At 41.8% G+C, this 19,152-nt stretch overlaps 1 protein-coding gene across 9 annotated transcripts in view; it reads left to right on the top strand.

Annotated features, from left to right (window-relative positions):
• Positions 1 to 19,152, top strand: part of numb (NUMB endocytic adaptor protein) — a 208,858-nt gene that overhangs the window by 97,514 nt on the left and 92,192 nt on the right. For all 9 annotated transcript variants that reach the window (XM_080202929.1, XM_080202927.1, XM_080202935.1 and 6 more), the window contains exon 2: positions 8,214 to 8,356. In XM_080202929.1, coding sequence (XP_080059055.1) covers positions 8,231 to 8,356 — 126 coding nt within the window. In that variant the 5' untranslated portion in view covers positions 8,214 to 8,230. The remainder of the gene's footprint in view (positions 1 to 8,213; positions 8,357 to 19,152) is intronic.

The following is a 19,152-nucleotide window of genomic DNA, read 5'->3' as shown; positions in this document are numbered from 1 at the left end:
TTAGAATCCGTGATCAAGGAGAAAATAGCGAGGCATCTTGAGGAGAATTGTTTGACAGAGCGGACACAGCATGGTTTCGTTAAGGGGAAGTCGTGTCTGACGAATTTATTGGAGTTCTATGAGGATGTGTCTAGGGCGGTGGATAGAGGAGAGCCGGTGGATGTGGTGTTTCTTGATTTTCAGAAGGCGTTTGATAAGGTGCCTCACAAGAGGTTATTGCAGAAGGTCAGGGAGCATGGAGTTGGGGGTAGGGTGTTAGCGTGGATAGGGGATTGGCTGTGAAATAGGAGGCAGAGAGTGGGGGTCATTGGGTGCTATTCAGATTGGCAGTTGGTAACTAGTGGAGTGCCCCAGGGGTCGGTGCTGGGGCCTCAGCTATTCACCATTTATATAGATGATCTGGAGGAGGGAACCGAGTGTATGGTGTCAAAATTTGCTGATGACACCAAGATTGGTGGAACGGCAAATTGTGCGGAGGGTGTGGAGAGTCTGCAGAAGGATCTAGATAGGCTGGGCGAATGGGCCAGGAACTGGCAAATGGAATTTAATGTTAGCAAATGTCCACTTTGGTAGGAATAATGGTAGGAGGGACTATTACTTACATGGAGAAAAACTGCAGCATGCGACGGTGCAGAGGGACCTTGGGGTCCTTGTGCATGAGTCGCAAAAACCCAGCCTGCAGGTGCAGCAGGTGGTCAGGAAGGCAAATGGGATGCTGGCCTTCATAGCGAGGGGGATTGAATATAAAAGTAGGGAGGTCTTGCTGCAGCTGTATAGGGCACTGGTGAGGCCGCAGCTGGAGTACTGTGCAGTTTTGGTCGCCACACTTATGCAAGGATATTTTGGCCTTGGAGGGAGTGCAAAGGAGGTTTACTAGGCTGATACCGGAGTTGAGGGGGTTGAACTATGAGGAGAGGCTGAATAAACTAGGCTTGTACTCGTTAGAGTTTAGAAGAATGAGGGGAGATCTCATTGAGACGTATAAGATGATGAATGGGATGGATAGGATAGAGGTGGAGAGGCTCTTCCTGCTCAGGAAGGACAGTAGGACTGGAGGACACAGCCTCAAGATAAAGGGGGGGCGGTTTAGAACGGAGTTGAGGAGGAACTTCTTCACTCAAAGGGTGGTGAATCTCTGGAATTCTCTGCCCGTTGAAGTGGTGGAGACTGCCTCGCTAAATATATTTAAGACGCGGGTTGATAGGTTTTTGATAGGCAAGGGGATTAAGGGTTATGGGGAGAGGGCGTGAATGTGGAACTGAGACACCACAGATCAGCCATGATCTTATTGAATGGCAGGGCAGGCTCGAGGGGCTAGATGGCCTACTCCTGCTCCTATTTCTTATGTTCTAATTCCTATTAAGAAGTTGGTGGTGGTGGTGAACCACCTTTTTTGAACCACTGCAGTCCATGTGGTGTAGGTACAAGTGCTGTTCAGGAGGGATTCTAGGATTTTAACCAAATGACAATGAAGGAGCAGCAATATAGATCCAAGTGTGTGGCTTGGAAAGTAAGTTTAACATAATTTTTCTGCTTTTCAACTCTATCTGACAGGGTGGCACAGTGGTTAGCTCTGTTATCTCAGTGTCAGGGACCCTGGTTCGATTCCGGCCTTGGGTGCCTGTATGGAGTATGCATGTTCTCCCTGCGTCGCCGTGGATTTCTTCCAGATGCTTTGTTTCCTCCCATAGTTCAAAAATGTGCAGGTTAGGTGGATTGATCATGTTACGTTGCCCTTTAGTGTCTAAGGATGTCTAGATTTGGTGGGCAGGATTATAACGGAAGATCTAGGGGGGATGTTCTGTCTAGAAATTACACCTTTGCTTTGTTGTCTTTTTTATGGCTTTATTAACTTGGATTGTTACTTCTTAATAATGTACTCGATCCCTTTGTTCATTTACGTCATTTAGACTCTTAGAGGAATCATGGTGCTTTAGAAATCAGAGCAGGAATAAATCATAGAACCCCTCAGATTTCAATACTATCATGGGTGACCTGAACTTGTATATAACCTGCACTCCCATCATATGGCGTTCTTACTCTTGTTACTAAATTGCACCACCTCACACCTGGAAATTAATTTACCAGTTAGTTATATGCCCATTTCTCTGCAATATCCAGAACAGTGTGATTTTTACAACAATGGTAGAAATTTGCATTGCTTCGTTATTAAGTTATTTCAATCCTCCTTTCACTTGCTCTGTTTTTCCTCTCCCAAAGTTAAATTGTATGTCATGGATGTGATTAATTATTCCGTGCTGGCTGTCCCTTTTTTGTGTTAATCATAGATTTATGATCGTAAGGTAGCAACAACTGAGAGCTGTTTTATTTGACCTAAAAACCACCTGCAGCATAAGGTAGCAACAGCTGAGAGCTGTTTTTGACCTAAAAAGCCACTTGCTATGTTCAAAGTTGCACTCTGCGTTTGAAGCCTTGTTTACGTATCCCTTGGCTCAATCCAATTTTATAACTTTTCAGCTTCATAGAACATAGAACACTACAGCACAAACAGGCCCTTCGGCCCACGAGTTGCGCCGATCACATCAACACCTATCTATAACCCCCAATCCCATAAAACCCCATATACTCATCCAGAAGTCTTTTAAAAGACCCCAGCGAATTCGCCTCCACCACCACTGACGGCAGCCGATTCCATTCACTCACCACCCTCTGAGTGAACATAAGGTCAGGAATTCTCTTAGCTGCAGGTTCACAAAGAACAAAAACAGCCCGGGAAACAGGCCCTTCGGCCCAACGAGCCCGCGCCGCCATCTCAACACCACCAGTCCCCCTCTCCACCCATGACCCTTGTCTAATGTTTTATGGCCATCCAGATTGAGGGAAACTGATTTAGGGACAATTTATTACTGCCAATCAGCCTAACAGCACATCTTTGGGGTGTGGGAGGAAACCGGAGCACCCGGAGAAAACCCGCGCAAGCACAGGGAGAATGCACAAACTCCGACAGACACCGGCCCAAATCCATGTGTCTGCACAGCAATCAGTGATAGTCACTGAGCTGTCATCTTGCCCAGTATCTGGTCCAGTTTAGGCACACACTAATGACATGAAGCACTAGGCCAATCTCGGAACAACCAAGAGCAGCCCCAGTACGACCCATCGTGTGTAAGCCCCTCGTTGGACACAAGGCGGACTGACTTAAAACCTGTGAATGAAAAGGAAAAAAAAACATTATTGTTGTACCATATCCATTTAACTCACCAGGGACGCCCCAATGCTAATGACCCTTATTTAAAACAATCTCCTATATCCACCCATCTCCAACCCACTCATATGCCTGTCTAAGTTACTCTTAAATGACTCTAGCGTGTTTGCCTCCACCACCTTACTTGGCAGAGCATTCCATACCCCCACTACCCTCTGTGTGAAAAACCTCCCTCTAATGTCTGTGTTGTATCTCTCCCCCCTCACCTTAAGTCCATGGCCCCTTGTCCTATGTGTCTCTATCATAGGAAACAGCTTACCTCTGTTTACTCTGTCTATACCCTTCATAATCTTATATACCTCTATTAGATTCCCCCTCAGTCGGCGTCTTTCAAGGGAAAAGAGCCCCAATTTCTTCAATCTTTCCTCATCACCCAGTCCTTCCATACCAGGCAACATCCTGGTAAACCTCCTCTGCACTCTCTCCAGAGTCTCCACGTCCTTCTGGTAGTAAGGCGACCAGAACTGGACGCAGTACTCTAAATGCGGCCTAACCAACGTTCTGTACAACTGCAACATTAGACTCCAGCTCTTATATTCTATACCCCTTCCGATAAAGGCTAACGTTCTATAGGCTTTCTTCACCACGCTCTCCACTTGCACTGCCACCTTCAAAGACTTGTGCACTTGCGCCCCCAGGTCTCGCTGCAATTCACCATCGGGATTTGGGAAATTACTTATTAGCACCCACAGTACAGTCGAAAAAACATGTTCTCTGCACTGAGCAGAGAAACAAGCTCCAAGTTGGCCTGGAATTGCAGTGTGGTGGCTTTGATGTTTTACAGTTTTGAGGAATTGTGCAGGTGGTTGGGTTTAATCAGGGCTGTAGACTTCAAAAGCCAAAACACTGCAGTAGTTCTAAAATTTAAATTTACTAATTATTAATAGCACTCACTTTTTGAACTCCTCTGTTCTCAGAGGAGTAAGGTAATGGAGTTTGTAATATGTTAGACATGTTGGGTATGAAATACATAATACATGCCTGTACAATGCTCTTCACCGTATCTATAATGGAATCCCAATTCTGACAACAGGGTTTAAATGGTGCAGTGAACTTTAATTTTAGTTGAAATGGTTAATGTTCAGTTGTTTGCAAGAGTTTCAACAGAGTAGACACCTGTGTATCTCAGATGGTGCCACGTTCTGGTTGAATGTGGAAAGAAATGATTAAAATGGTGTGTGGAATAATTTTGTCTGTTCGCAATTCTGTCAAACTAAATATATAATCAATAGTCAGTTCTGGTTAGATTGACAGCATATTATCAGGGAAAATAATTCTATGATGCAGAAATATAAGTTAGGAGTTACATTGTAACCTGTTTTAAGCATGTGAAATGTTATTTGGAAAGCACAAGATAGCTTTCATTTCAGGCAGGCGGATTGAAATTAACAATCAAGTTGTATGAAAGTGACTAAAAAGCTTTAGAACATTACAGTGCAGTACAGGCCCTTCAGCCCTCGATGTTGCGCCGACCAGTGGAACTGATGTTTCAAAATGGATGTTAGCTGTGTGTGAAGCAGAATTTGAGGCTTAGTATCTCTCCTCCTTGTCCAATACTTAATGTTCTTTTATATTTTTGTTAATTAAAAAACATTCATTTTGCTTTTAATTTTGAGACTAAATCCTGTAGAATTACTGAACTTCAAGTTGACAATCTTGTGGTTTTTGAGGCTGATTGCAAAGCAACATTTATTGCTGCAAAATTTCATAATAATGAACAGTATTTTTGCTTCTAAAATCTGAAGAATTCATAAATGCTCTTAATCATCAAGTTGATGGGTGCTAATGCTTGACAAAATGGCCCCACATTAATTAACCAAGCATATCGTCATGGGTAATATCTGTAAATGTTTTTGCAGGGCTGTAATTTAATCTTGGTGCTCAGGCTGTTACAAACTGTTCAAAAATAACTCTGCACCCCTTGTAAAAGCCACGTTTTTGCTCTGGTACTGCTTGACTGTGCAAAGATAATGAGGTGCACTCAGTTGATCTCTGCTGCTGCTGAGTTGTTGATTTAGGCCAGCATTTATTGCCTATCCTTAATTGCCCTCTAGAACTGCTGCAGTCCATGGAAGGGATTTGGAGCATTCCTTATACCTAATGTTACAGTTGTTTGCAAGATGGGAAAAGGTAGCGCAACTAATTTTATCTGTTCCTTGGAAAATTATTTTTCAAACTGATCTTTTTTTGAGTAAAGGCCAAACAGCATGAGTAAAGTGCTGTCCCGGTGCCAGGTTTGATTGTAGTTGGCTAATAATGTCAGAATTATTTCGGACTGATGCAATTGTCAGGAAATATCAGCCAAGATGATAGCTTTTCAAGTACTACTGTTGAGGTGACTGCCTGTGGATATTGGGTGAGGATAGATCAAAGTCAGCTGGGACGACCTTCACAACTGAATTAACAAATTACTGCCAACAACCAAGGGGCAAGGCAGTTGACGTGGTATATATGGATTTTAGTAAGGCGTTCGATAAGGTTCACCATGGTAGGCTTCTGCAGAAAATGCAGATGTATGGGATTGTGGGTAATCTAGGAAGTTGGATCAGGAATTGGCTATCAGATAGGAGACAGAGGGTGGTGGTTGATGGTAAATATTCATCATGGAGTTCGGTTACAAGTGGTGTGCCTCAGGGATCTGTTTTGGGGCCACTGTTGTTTGTAATCTTTATTAATGATCTGGATGAGGGTATAGTTGGGTGGATTAGTAAATTTGCTGATGACACCAAAGTCGGAGGTGTGGTAGATTGTGAGGAAGGGTGTCATAGTCTGCAGGGAGGCTTAGATAGGTTGCAGAGCTGGGCCGAGAGGTGGCGGATGGAATTTAATGCGGAGAAGTGTGAGGTAATTCACTTTGGTAGGAGCAACAGATGTGTCGAGTATAGGGCTAACGGGAGGACTTTGAATAGTGTGGATGAACAGAGGGGTCTAGGTGTATGTGTACATAGATCCCTGAAAGTTGGGAATCAAGTAGATAAGGTTGTTAAGAAGGCATACGGTGTCTTGGCGTTTATTGGTAGGGGGATTGAATTTAGGAGTCGCAGCGTCATGTTGCAACTGTACACTACTCTGGTGCGGCCGCACTTGGAGTACTGTGTGCAGTTCTGGTCCCCACATTACAAGAAGGATGTGGAGGCTTTGGAGAGGGTGCAGAGGAGGTTTACTAGGATGTTGCCTGGTATGGTGGGGAGGTCCTATGAGGAGAGACTGAGGGATTTAGGGTTGTTTTCGTTGGAAAGAAGGCGGCTAAGAGGGGATCTTATTGAAACATATAAGATGATTAGAGGTTTAGATAGGGTGGATAGTGATAGCCTTTTTCCTCGGATGGAGAAATCTAGCACGAGGGGGCATGGCTTTAAATTAAGGGGGGGTAGCTACAGGACGGATGTCAGGGGTAGGTTCTTTACCCAGCGGGTGGTGAGGGATTGGAATGCCCTGCCTGCTGCAGTTGTAAATGCGCCTAGTTTGGGGGCGTTTAAGAGATCTATGGATAGGTTTATGGATGAAAAGGGATTGGTATAGGCTAGTGGGTCATTGTTTTTGTAACTGGTCGGCGCAACATTGTGGGCCGAAGGGCCTGTTCTGCGCTGTAATGTTCTATGTTCTATTAACAACCATGAAATTCAGAGACTTATCACCTTAAAGAGATGGGAGAAAGGCTAGGGGAAAATAATGCTCATTTTACTTCACTTTTACTCGTACTGTATTTACGAACGGTCAAGCTGCACTTCAATGTTTCCCAGCAATTAAAGTCCTTCTCTTATTGATAGACCTGATTTGAAAGGGAAGTGGGATAGAGTGGACAAAGCTGGGGCTGACTGATGTGGTGAGTTGTGCTGAATGCTGTGGGATTTCATTCCATGCTTGTAATCACTGAGGGAAAACAGGGTGGCAATCACCTGCTCTAGGACCTTGGTGAGGAATAGGAACTTATTTTGAAAGGAATGGGGTGTTTGAGAGGCTGGCTGGCAATTAAATCAGTTTTGAAGGGAAAAGCAAACTTTGCCTGAACATTGGGTGCTGGTTATTATTTGTGGCATAAACCTTTTTTTAAAATCAAATCTGCATCTCAAAGGTCCTCATTTAATTTTGAAAGAAGGAAGGACTTGCACAATGTCTCAGTTCATTGCAGATATAAATCATCCATCTGATCACCATTTTTTCTACCATTCACCCCACGGAATTTATTTCAGGAAAATGCTGTAAAAATGGCACAATAGAGTAGAACGATGATTTGTGCCTTGGCGGAGGTATTTATGCCTGTGGTTGTATTTTGGCCCACATGAAGCCAGTATATTTCTGTACAGGAAGGAATGGTCATTGGAGTCATTTTTGACTCTACTGTTCAGGTATTTCAAACCAGAGTTGACAGCACTGCAGTAGGCAGGAAAAATCACTCTTGGTTCCTGCTTTCCAAGGACATCTATTAAGGACTGATCCTCTGGTTCCTTCACAATGGAATTGCTTTTCATGATTCAGTAGCAGTGTTGGAAGCAGGTGGACTGGATGCTGTGTGAGATGCCAGAAAAGTTTAGTTTATTTATTAGTGTTGCAAGTAGGCTTGCACTAAAACTGCAATGAAGTTACTGTGAAAATCCACTGAAGACAAAAGCAAGGGAATAGGGGAAAGATCTCTTTGTTTTAGAGAAAATATATTTGCTACAATGTGAACACTTTGCTGGGAACTTCGCATGTGTGATTATATTTGTTGTCCATATGTATGTATGATATTGGTTCAGGTTGTGCAATGAGAAATTGGTTAAGTTGATTTTGAAGATTAGATGAGTAATTTGCTTTCTTTGATTAATTGGCACTGTCATAATGGAATATGATTTTGATTCATTAACAAAATAAAGTCTTGATTTTCTGTTCATCACATTAAGAAGTAATTTGTTCTGGTGGTAGGGTGACTGTTGTCAGGAAAAAGTAATAACATAATATGTTCAGTGGGCCGCAAGTTAACATGCATTTTTTTTCCCTTTGGTAGGAAGTGAGTGGTCAAAAATGAACAAGCTACGACAGAGCTTCAGGCGTAAGAAAGACATCTATGTTCCAGAATCAAGCCGACCACACCAGTGGCAGACTGATGAAGAAGCAGTTCGCAGTGGCAAATGTAGCTTCCAGGTCAAGGTGAAAACTTTCTGCACCTTCAATGTATTTACTTAAATTCAGTAATTTATTTGTGGAAGGCTCTTTGGTTTGTTGATTGAAGCAATAACTGCAGTGGAGTTACAGAAGTTCTACATTTAAGAACTTAAATTTATGTCTCTTTTTACCCAACTGAAAGATTGCCAAAGATGAAGAACCACTGTAGCATTAAAAAAGCTTTAAAGAAAATCTAGCAGATTAAAGTGATATTCCCAGGGGCAATGATGCATTCCAGCCTCCCCAGTGTCACAACGTCTGGGTGACAATGTGTGTTCCCATTGCAGGTGATTTATTGGAACTAACTAAACACTTTACAGATGATGGATTAGTTTAATAATATTGGCCATATGAAGCAGACAATTTGCATAGAGGTCCACCAAATAACAATGGAATCAACTGTTAGTGACTGTTGCAGGGAATTGTGGTCTGGTCAGTGAGAGAGATCAACTTTCAAACATTACTATATATATTTTCTGTCCATCTAGCTGGCACTCTCCACTCACCTGACGAAGGAGCAAACCCCGAAAGCTATCAAATAAATTGGTTGGACTTTAACCTGGTGTTGTGAGACTTCTTACCGTGTTTACCCCAGTCCAACACTGGCATCTCCACATCTAGCTGGCAAACAGACCTTGGTTTATTGTCTAATTTAAAATGAAACACCTTGACCAATATGGATGGTCTCCTGGAACTATGGTGACTTTTTAGTGGGAGTTGATAAAAATGAGTGCTGCCAGTCAAGCCAGGTCTATGCTTGCATTCAATTGGCAAATAATATTCATTTTAAGTCATGATGTGTGTTAGTACCAATTAATTTAATTTGTCCTAAATGAGAGTAACTAGTAATTTTGAAGGCAACTCATTGTGGCTTCAAGCAATAATTGATTTATTAACAACTATATATGCATACAAATATGGGTCTGACAAAGCTGGAATATATGTCTATTTTCTTCTCTCTGGCTCCAACTGAGGTTCCTCCCTGCTCCAGAATATGTGCTCCTTCTCATGGTTGGCTTGGCTTCCGTATGGCCTCTCCATAGGGTCGGGCCAGCTATGTAGCCCTCAAAGGATCACCCCTTAAAGGGATCACATTGCCACATTTCTTTCCCCCTAGCCCCTCAGTCCACCTATCAATGAAACAAAAAGAATGTCAATGAACATAGGCAAGCAGGGCACAACAAGAAATCAGGGACACCCAAGGGAAAACTCAAAACAAAGTCAGTCAATCAATCTGGAGATTTTTGGACTCTCAACTCCATACTGGGTACTTCTGAGAGTAAAAAAATCTGGGCAGACAGCTGCAAAAGGCAGTTCATCTATCTATCTGAAGTTGACATCCTCCTCAATAGCTACTGCCTCCTCAGCTTTGGAATTCGTGGGTTGCCTCAGCTTCACATTAACAACAAGAATCCCTGGATCAGCAACTGGCAAACATGAGCCCACAGCAGGGCACAACCGTACCGTAGGACATACCTGTTGTTCCCCTGTGATAGGCCCAACTCTCTTCAGACCCGCATGCGTTTTTACACAATGGCCTGTACTTCTACAGCCTAGGAGATGCATCCTGTTCTTTCTCCAACTTTGCTGGCTGCCCATGTTGGTCCAGCTGTCACATTCCTGGCCATAACTAAATCATCCACTTGGGTCATGGTTTTCTTTCTGGGACGCTTGCCTGGCCTCCACCCTCCCACCAAATCTGGAAACACCAGATCTTCATAAGGAGCATCCCATCAGTACTTCAGTTGGTGTAACCCCTGTGATTGCATTTGGTGTAGTACTATATGACAACAAAAAACTTGTCAAACATAAAGTCAGTGGCCTATGCTTTTTCATAGACGATTTGAATGTTTGTCCAGGTTATTATGATAAACCGTTGGAAGCTGGGCGGTAAGAGGCAGACCAAATGTGGCATTTACCGTTTGACTTAAATTTTTGAAACTCGTCTGCTGTCAATGCTGTGCCATTGTCTGACACGAAGACCTTTGGGATGCCATGGATAGCAGAAAATCAACTGCTACTTATCAGTGGTGGCTGTGGCTATTGTGGTCTTCCATTAATTAGCCATCAACCATTTAGAATGAGCATCAACCAGGATGAGGAACATATGTCCCATGAACAATCCTGTGAAGTCTGTGTGCAGTATTGAGCATGGCGGACCCAGCCACTCCCATGGATGCATATTTGCCAGTGGCATCAATGACTTCTGGGTTTCACAGCTCTTTGATTTGATTTATTGTTGTCACATGTATTATCAGTGAAAAATATTGTTTTGTGCACGCTATACAGACAAAGCATACCATTCAAAGAGAGTGCAGAATGTAGTGTTACAGTCATAGCTAGGATGTAGAGAAAAATCAATTTAGTGTGAAATAGATCATTCAAATCTGATGACAGCAGGGAAGGAGTTATTGAATGTCAGTTGACACAGGACCTCAGATTTTTGTCTTTTTCCCAATGGAAGAAAGTGGAAGAGAGTATGTCTGGGTGCATGGCATCCTTAATTATGCTGGCTGCTTTGTTGAGGCAGCTGGAAGTGTAGACAGAGTCAATGGAGGGGAGGCTGGTTTGCATGAAGGATTAGTCTACATTCGCAACCTTTTGTAGTTTCTTACAATCTTGGGCAGAGCAGAGCCATACCAAGTTGTAATACAACCAAAAAGAATGCTTCCTATGGTGCATCCGGAGAAGTTGCTGTGAGTCGTTGTTGACATGACTAATTTTCTTAATCTTCTGAGAAAGTAGAGGCATTGGTGAACTTTCTTAACTATAGTGTCAGCATGGGAGGAACCAGGACAGGTTGTTGGTGATCTGGACAATTAAAAACTTGAAGCTCTCGAACATTTCTACTTCGTCCCCTTTGATGTAGACAGGGCATGTTCTCCACTACGCTTCCTACTGACCATTTTTTTGCTTTCTTTATCAATGGCCATCAATCGTAAATTTGGGCTAGTGCTTTCATCCTACTTTGTCCGGGATGAGCATCATGCAATTCCTGTAATAAAAGTTGTTGCCCCTAGGGTGGCACCATAACATGAGCCTCCCACAATAACATGCTGTGCTCAGATAATATCTCCATCCTGTGCTGTTGGAAAGGTCTAATTTGCTCTGACTTATCTCATCACCATCTTTGCATCACCATACTCTTAACAACATTGGGTCTCTTTCAGTCCAAATTTTAAATGTAGCTGAGACCATCAAAGTCTCCATCAGATGCAACGGTAACACAATTTCTTGTGGTATAGGTAGTGATGGTACTGTTTGCAGCAGAGGGAAGCAGCTGAACATGTCCACATTTGATATTTGTGTTCCTGGCCTATGCCAAGAGTAGAGTAGCTGTATGCAGCTAGCAATAAAGCCCATATCTGCACCTTGCAGAGTAAACCCAACAATGACTTGTGATTTAATACAATGGTGTGAAATATCTACTATATATATGTATACATAGACAAAATACCTTCCTTGCATAAATTATCACCCGACTCAACATCTGATAAAATTCTTGACACAAATGCCTCCCTACTCTATCAGATATTTACTCCCACTCCATATCTGTGACGTATCACCATAACCCCTTAATGTTTATTTGAATCAAAGTGTACAAACACTGCCAACGGCTGTTAAGTGTGCTTTATCTTTGCAAATGCCTCTTTTTTTGTGCTTCTCTCCATTTCCATCTCTGATGCTTCTTCAAAAGTTGAAGTGGGGCTAAAATTGTAGGTATGTTGTGTCAGAATCTTTTAAAGTAATTCACCAGTCCTAGGAGAAATTTTTAGGCTGCGCCAATCCCTTAATGCCTTTAATCTTATCCTCCAAAGGATATAGACCTTTATTGTCTAACCCGAAGCCCAAGTATGTACCTTCATCCACCTGGAAAATGCAATTTTTCGTTTCAAATAGATGACTGCTTCTTTAAATCTTCGAACCTCCTCTAAGTTTGTCCTATGTTCCTCAAGAGACGCTCCCATAATTAGAACATGATCCAGGTACACCATGACTTTGGAATGCCTTGAAATAAACTTTTGATTATATTCTGGAAAATGACACATGCCGGTGAGATTCCAAAGGGTAAAAGGGTGTACTGACGTAATCCTTTGTGTGGTACTCCAGCTGCTGGTAGGCGTAACTGAGATCTAACGTGGTAATTTGGCATTGAAGTCCTCAATTTTTAGAATATTGGTGGACTCAAAACATACATCCATGACCGAGAGCACTATACTATATGTTTGTAAGTTCATAAGGATTTTTAAAAAAATAAGTGCCCTCAATTGAAATATCCCATCCAAATTGTAAGCTTGTCTTTTTCTGATTATCGCATTGATCATCAGGTAGTTATCACTTAACAAGTACTCAGGTGTTATTTTTTAACTTATGCTGTTATACGTATACCTATTTTGACTTTGCATCTTTGAGGGAAATTCCTGAGCAGTGAAAGGATGGTGCGCACACAATATCTTTGTGCTGATTGGAATAGGTGTTTTTTCCCAACACACATTTTTCTGGATTTCATTCTGTTTCTAAATGAGCTCAGCTGATTTAAAAGTTCTTCAAGTTCACTTTAACATGTAAGAACAAAGAACAGTACAGCAGAGGAACAGGCCCTTCAGAAAGAAAGAAATTGGCCAGCTTAAATTGCAGTGGCCTATCTGGCTTTTTTAAAATTGCAATTTAAAGGTTTGTACCGCTCTTTCTGCTAGCCATTTGAGCCCAGGTAATGGGATGCAGTGTGGATGTGCGGGAGACTGTTGGTTAGTACAAAATTCTGGAATTCTTCCTCTAAAGATGATTATCCAAATCTCAAAATTGTCTCAATATTGTAGAACCATAGAAATCATCTGCTTCAAGAAGACGACCGTCATCCCAGTACCAAAGAAAAGCCAAGCAGTGTACGTTAATGGATATCATCCAGTAGCTGACATCCACCATTATGAAGTGCTTCAAAATGTTAGTCATGGCACAAATCATTTCCGGCCTCCCGGACCACCTGGATCCACTACTGTTTGCCTACCGCCGCAAAAGGTCCACAGCAGACGCCATCTCCCTGGCCCCGCACTCCACCCTGGATCACCTAGATAACAAAGACACCTATGTCAGACTCCTATTTATTGACTACAACTCAGCCTTAAACACCATTATTCCTACAAAACTCATTTCCAAACTCTGTGGCCTGGGCCTCAGCTCCTCCCTCTGTGACTGGATCCTGAACTCCCTAACCCACAGACCACGATCAGTAAGGATAGGCAACAACATCTCCTTCACGATCATCCCCAATACCAATGCCCCATAAGGCTGTTCTCAGCCCCCTGCTATACTACTTACACACCTATGACTGTGTGGCCAAATTACCCGCCAACTTGATTTTCAAAGTTGCTGACGACACTACCGTAGTAGGTCGGATCTCAAACAATGACGAGACAGAGTACAGGAATGAAGTAGAGAATTTGGTAAACTGGTGTGGCAACAATAATCTGTCCCTCAATATCAACAAATGAAGGCGATTGTTATCAACTTCAGGAAGCATAAAGGAGAACATGCCCCTATCTACATCAATGGGGACGAAGTAGAAAGGTCGAGAGCTTCAAGTTTTTAGGTGTCCTGATCGCCAACAACCTGTCCTGGTCCCCCCATGCCAACACTGTAGTTAAGAAAGCCCATCAATGCCTCTACTTTCTCAGAAGATGTATCTCTATATCGATGACTATCTCCTTCAGTTGGGTTGGATCTCAAACAATGAGACAGACTACGGGAAAGAGACAGAAAATCTAGAGAACTGGTGTGATAACAATAATCTCTTCCTCAATGTCAATAAAACGAAGGAGATAGTCATCGACTTCAGTTACCTGATGAAGGGGCAGCGCTCTGAAATCTAGTGGCTTGTGTTAGCAAATAAACTTGTTGGACTTTAACCTGGTGTTGTGAAACTTCCTTTGGATATTCAGCTTATTAATGCTGCAAGCCAAACGACTGCGTAACATGTCACTTGATGAAGAACCAAATTCATAATGCTCAGCTGTTTGACAAAGTCTTGTAGTAAATGCAGAAATTGTCTCCTCTGGATTCAATTAAATTGATCGCCTTGCAATGTAGTAAGAGGGTCTGCAGTTATAATGCTCTTTTACTAACGCCACCACCTGACCTGGAACCTTTGGAGAAGTTGAACTTTAAATGAGGTTACAAGTCTGGACTCCTGTTAAGGGCTGTTACATTGGTTTTCTTGTTGTATTTAAAAACTATTGTTCCCCTTAAGTAGCCAAACAAAGTAAGAGTGGTTTCAAGATGATCTTTACTATAACCAGCTACAGGACCTGAATGTCCAATCATAGAATCCTACAGTGCAGAAGGAGGCTATTTGGCCCATTGAGTCTGTACCTTCCACAATCTCACCTGGGCCCTACTACCATAACCCCATGTATTTACCTTAGATAGTCCCCCTGACACTAAGGGGCAATTTAGAATGGCCAATCCACCTAATCGGCACATCTTTGGACTGTGGGAGGAAGCTGGGGCACCCAGAGGAAACCCATGCAGACATGAGGAGAATGTGCAAACTCCATACAGACAGTGACCCAAGCTGAGAATCGAACCTGGGTCCCTGGCACTGTGAGGCAGCAGTGCTAACCACTGTGCTGCCCCACCACTGTGACACTGTGCAGCCCCAAGGCATTCAGAGTGAAAAATCAGAAAAAAAAGGTAATTCAAGGCTCAGCTTTGATTACAAATAATTAGCATATATCAATAACGGAATAGAATTTATCTCTATCCAATCATAGTTATGGTTATATCATGCATACATCAGGGTATAATGGCCAATTAAAACTTATATCATCAAGAAATGATAGCTACATCTCTAATCAATGGTACCTTAACCTCTATGTTGTTTCTTCTTTTGATTAGATAGTCCATGAGCCTTAACTGGACTTACTTTAATCAAAACCTGTCATCTGCATATCGCTTTATGTTTGTGACTGCTTGCAGTTTGTGATTTTTAAACTTGTGTAATTTTTAATTCTTTCAAGTCTGCATACCATAAGTAAGATGAGTTTTTGTTCGTCTTTCCCAATAATATCATTAGCCATGAACAAATACTGCAGCCTCTCAATGTATTGGTCCCAGTCTTCACATCCTTGGTCAAAAGGATTGAATTTTCCTAATTAGTGGTATTATTTTTCATTCATGGTTACTGCAGAGACCTCTTTCCTTTGGAGACCTGCGATGGCAGACTCTTTCCCCTTGGCTTCTGTAAGTCACAATTGTAGTCCAATTTATTCTCATCGCCAATGCATGAGGTATCGAGGAAGCTGCTGTAACCATGGAGTGATTTATTTAAACAACAACGAGGTAAAACTTTACACAGGCACAGCAACTACAATACAGACCGTTTACACCTTGACTCCTGGGCTCACAGTGAGTGTCCCCATGTTCCCAGACATGCATGCTTTCATCCCTTTGGCTGAGGTTTACTATATAATGCAAATGAAAACTTTGCAGGTCTGTCAGCATCTGTGGAGAGAGAAGTGGAGTTGACATTCGGAGTCCATATGACTCTTCAGTGCTGAAGAGGGCTAGAAATTTGATGGATTATCTCGTTGAGTGTAGGGGGAGAAGGTGACCAGAATAGAAGGTTGCAGTGCAGAGTTCATCATGGCACTCTGTCGGAACGGAGAAGAGTTAGGGGAAGACAAGTCACGCCTCTGAGCACTAGATACTGTTTAGTGAGTTGGGGGGAGGTGATTGACAGGGGGGAAGGGTGTATCACTTGTGTAGTAACCCATATGTTAGAATAGATATTAATGTGTTCGTAAGATTTTCTGAGTAACTACCTAGCTAACTGCTGCAGAACTTTCTGAATTCTCTGACTCCAGCTCTGTCGTTGGCATTTGAGGAGGGTTCCAGGGAGCAGCGAAATTGTTCATCAGAAGTTGAAATGTCCGGGGCAATTTCCACATAGATCCACACATCAGAACTTCCACAGGGTCCTGACCCGCATCTTTGATAGTATGTCCACACTTTAACAATCCAGAGGCGGGATGGGTAAACCTAAGATATAGTCTTCTGTTACGGTAAAAGTTTCAAATTGTGAAATCTTTTCTCATCCTTGCAACTATGTAAATTTATATTTCTTTTTAAAAATTGGTCTCTATGAAGATTGTAGTGATGAACACGAGCTTTAATGACCACTTCTTTGCTACTAAGGCTGTTTGACTACTCTGTAGTGAAATTCTATTTAAAACTCAAGTTGTGGTTTGTATAATACATTTACAACTATTTAAATCTTCTGATGTATAGTTACTATGATTACGCCCCAAAAAGAATTATTCACCTGTATATTTTTAGGTGATAGTCCAAAGTTTGTATATTAAACTGAAATATGGTATTGCGCTTTATGGCAGTTCTTTTTAAATAGGCTACTCTTCTTCAATTGCAAATCGCAGAGTTTCAAATTTTCCTGAAATGATGAGAACCAGGTCTTAAAATGTGTTTTGTTTGCCAATTGGTTGGTGAGTAAAAGCAAGTATATATGTAAGTCCAAGATTGGAACTAAGTCTACAAAAGATGTGACTGTCGATGAGAAAGTTGAAGGACTCTGGAGGTGACTGTCTGCTGCTGCTACATCAAAGCAAGAGTAGATCTATTGAGTTGTACAATGGAAGAGCGATATTGGAGGAAGATGGTGTGTTCTATTGTCAAAGACAGTAGGAAGGACAAGCAATGCACTATGATCAGACATGAAAATGATGTTTATTTTGAAAGAGTGAAAAACAGTACTGGACGTGTGGGGGTATTGTGGAGAGGAGCGGGGAGAGAATCACTTAAAATCACAACTTGTTTGATAGCCAGAGGGATTGAATGTTGATCAGTTTAGTGGGCTTAAGGCTGAAGAAACAGACATGGACAAGATGAGTTCAAAGAGGGCATGTTGGGAGACAGGAAAGAAAGTAGAACAAGATTTTACTCCAGGATAAGGCAGGGAGAGCTCTGGAGGAGAATTGACTTGGTTGATGAGGTAAATGATGGGAGAGTTTCAATATTAGAGACAAACAAGTCTTTTTGAATGATGGGAACTTAAGTTTACAATGTAAAAATATTAAATTGCACATGTCCAAGAGCCCTTAACTTATGAAATTAATTTTTAGGGCTATAGTCAGCCCCATAAGTATTAGTTATATAAGACAGACGGAACAGGGTCACAGTTGATAATGGCATGACATGACTGATTAGAATGTATGTAGTATATACACTGGAGAAGCAGAGTTTGTTCTGTCAATTATTGATAAAAACAGAAATTATGTGTTGTAATATTTCCAGATGCTTGAGATGTGTAGTGACAGGCATTTCAATCATATTGACTCGCCTTGGTTTTATGCTGTAAGTGTGCTTCTCTGAAACTGACGGTTTGATTGTTGGAGATTGCCTGTAATAACTCTACAAAACTGGTAAGTGTGCCCAAAGCACTCAATCTCTGGAATGCTGAATTCTAGTGACCACTAAGCTGATTACAGCAGGAGAACTTCCTATACAAAAACTCTCATGAAAGGTATTTGAACACTAACTTCACAGTGCATGTTTTCTTCATAACATGTTAGCACTTGCATGGTTCGCGAACAGGGAGATCGTGTCTTAATGGTGATGTCACTGGACAAGTGATCCTAGACTAATGCTCTGGAAACAGGGTTTCAAATTGCACCATGGCAGCTGATAGAATTTAAATATAATAAAAATTACAGTAAGGGTGACCATTAAACACTCACAGATTGTCATTAAAAACCTATCTGGTTCACTGATGTTCTTTTGGAAAGAAGCCGATCAGCCTTTCCTGGTCTGGCCTGCATGGGATTCTAGTTTCACAGCAATGTGGCTGAATCGTAACTGCCACTCAGTTCAAGATGGGCAACAAATGGTGTTTTACCAACAAAGAATTTTTAAAATTTCTATTTCTGCATTTAATATCTGGTATAAACACTGTTACAAAGTGAAAACATGTTCGCTCGAATCCTAATTGTAGAGAAATTTGCTCAAGACTGACTGAATTATGCAATCAATCTCCTTATGGAAATAGCCACTTGAATCTTATGGAGGTTATTTTGCAACATCCACGTAGCAGCAAAAGTGAAGCAACCACTGTCTGTGAGTGATGTGTGAGCTGTTAGTGAAATGTTTTACATGATCAAGTATTTAATAAGAAGGCAGTTCAAATTTAGATGACTAGCTATCAGTAAGCAGTCAGCAAAAATATAGTTTTACTTCAAAAAGTCCAATCTCCGTTTGTAGTTCCACACAACCTTTTCACCCTTTTTCCACGCCTCATCCTATTTCAGTGAGATATGTCAAGTTGTGCAAATTTCCATACGCTGTTCCCCTTTTTTTTAAGAATAGTTATGTTTCTGCCTCTCTCAAATCCAATATTGACTAAATTAAAAACATGCTAATAATTGCCCTTTTCCCTATCTTACCACTGCACTCTTGCTTACACTACTTGATCTACCTGTCCAAGTTGATAATTGCCAAGATGTGTCCAGAAAAAGCAGCACAAATCCAATTTTGCCAATTACTCCTCTATAAATCTGCTCTTAATCTTCAGCGAAGTGATGGAAGGCACTTTCAAGCAGACTTGGTCACCAATATTCTGCTGATCGATGCTCTGTTTGGCCGAGCCACTTGGCATCAAACCTCATCACAGCCATGGTCCAAACATGAATTTCAAAGGGGAAGTTAGAATGACAGGGGATGTTTGTTGATTGCACAATACTTAGTTTCTGAAGTATTGAGAATGGAACTAAAGC

The sequence above is a fragment of the Carcharhinus amblyrhynchos genome, chromosome 14 (assembly GCF_965287045.1).
Source record: "Carcharhinus amblyrhynchos chromosome 14, sCarAmb.v2.hapA, whole genome shotgun sequence".
NCBI lineage: Eukaryota > Metazoa > Chordata > Chondrichthyes > Carcharhiniformes > Carcharhinidae > Carcharhinus > Carcharhinus amblyrhynchos.
The sequence above is the reverse complement of the archived record's forward strand: the minus strand, read 5'-3'. Positions and strand labels throughout refer to the sequence as shown.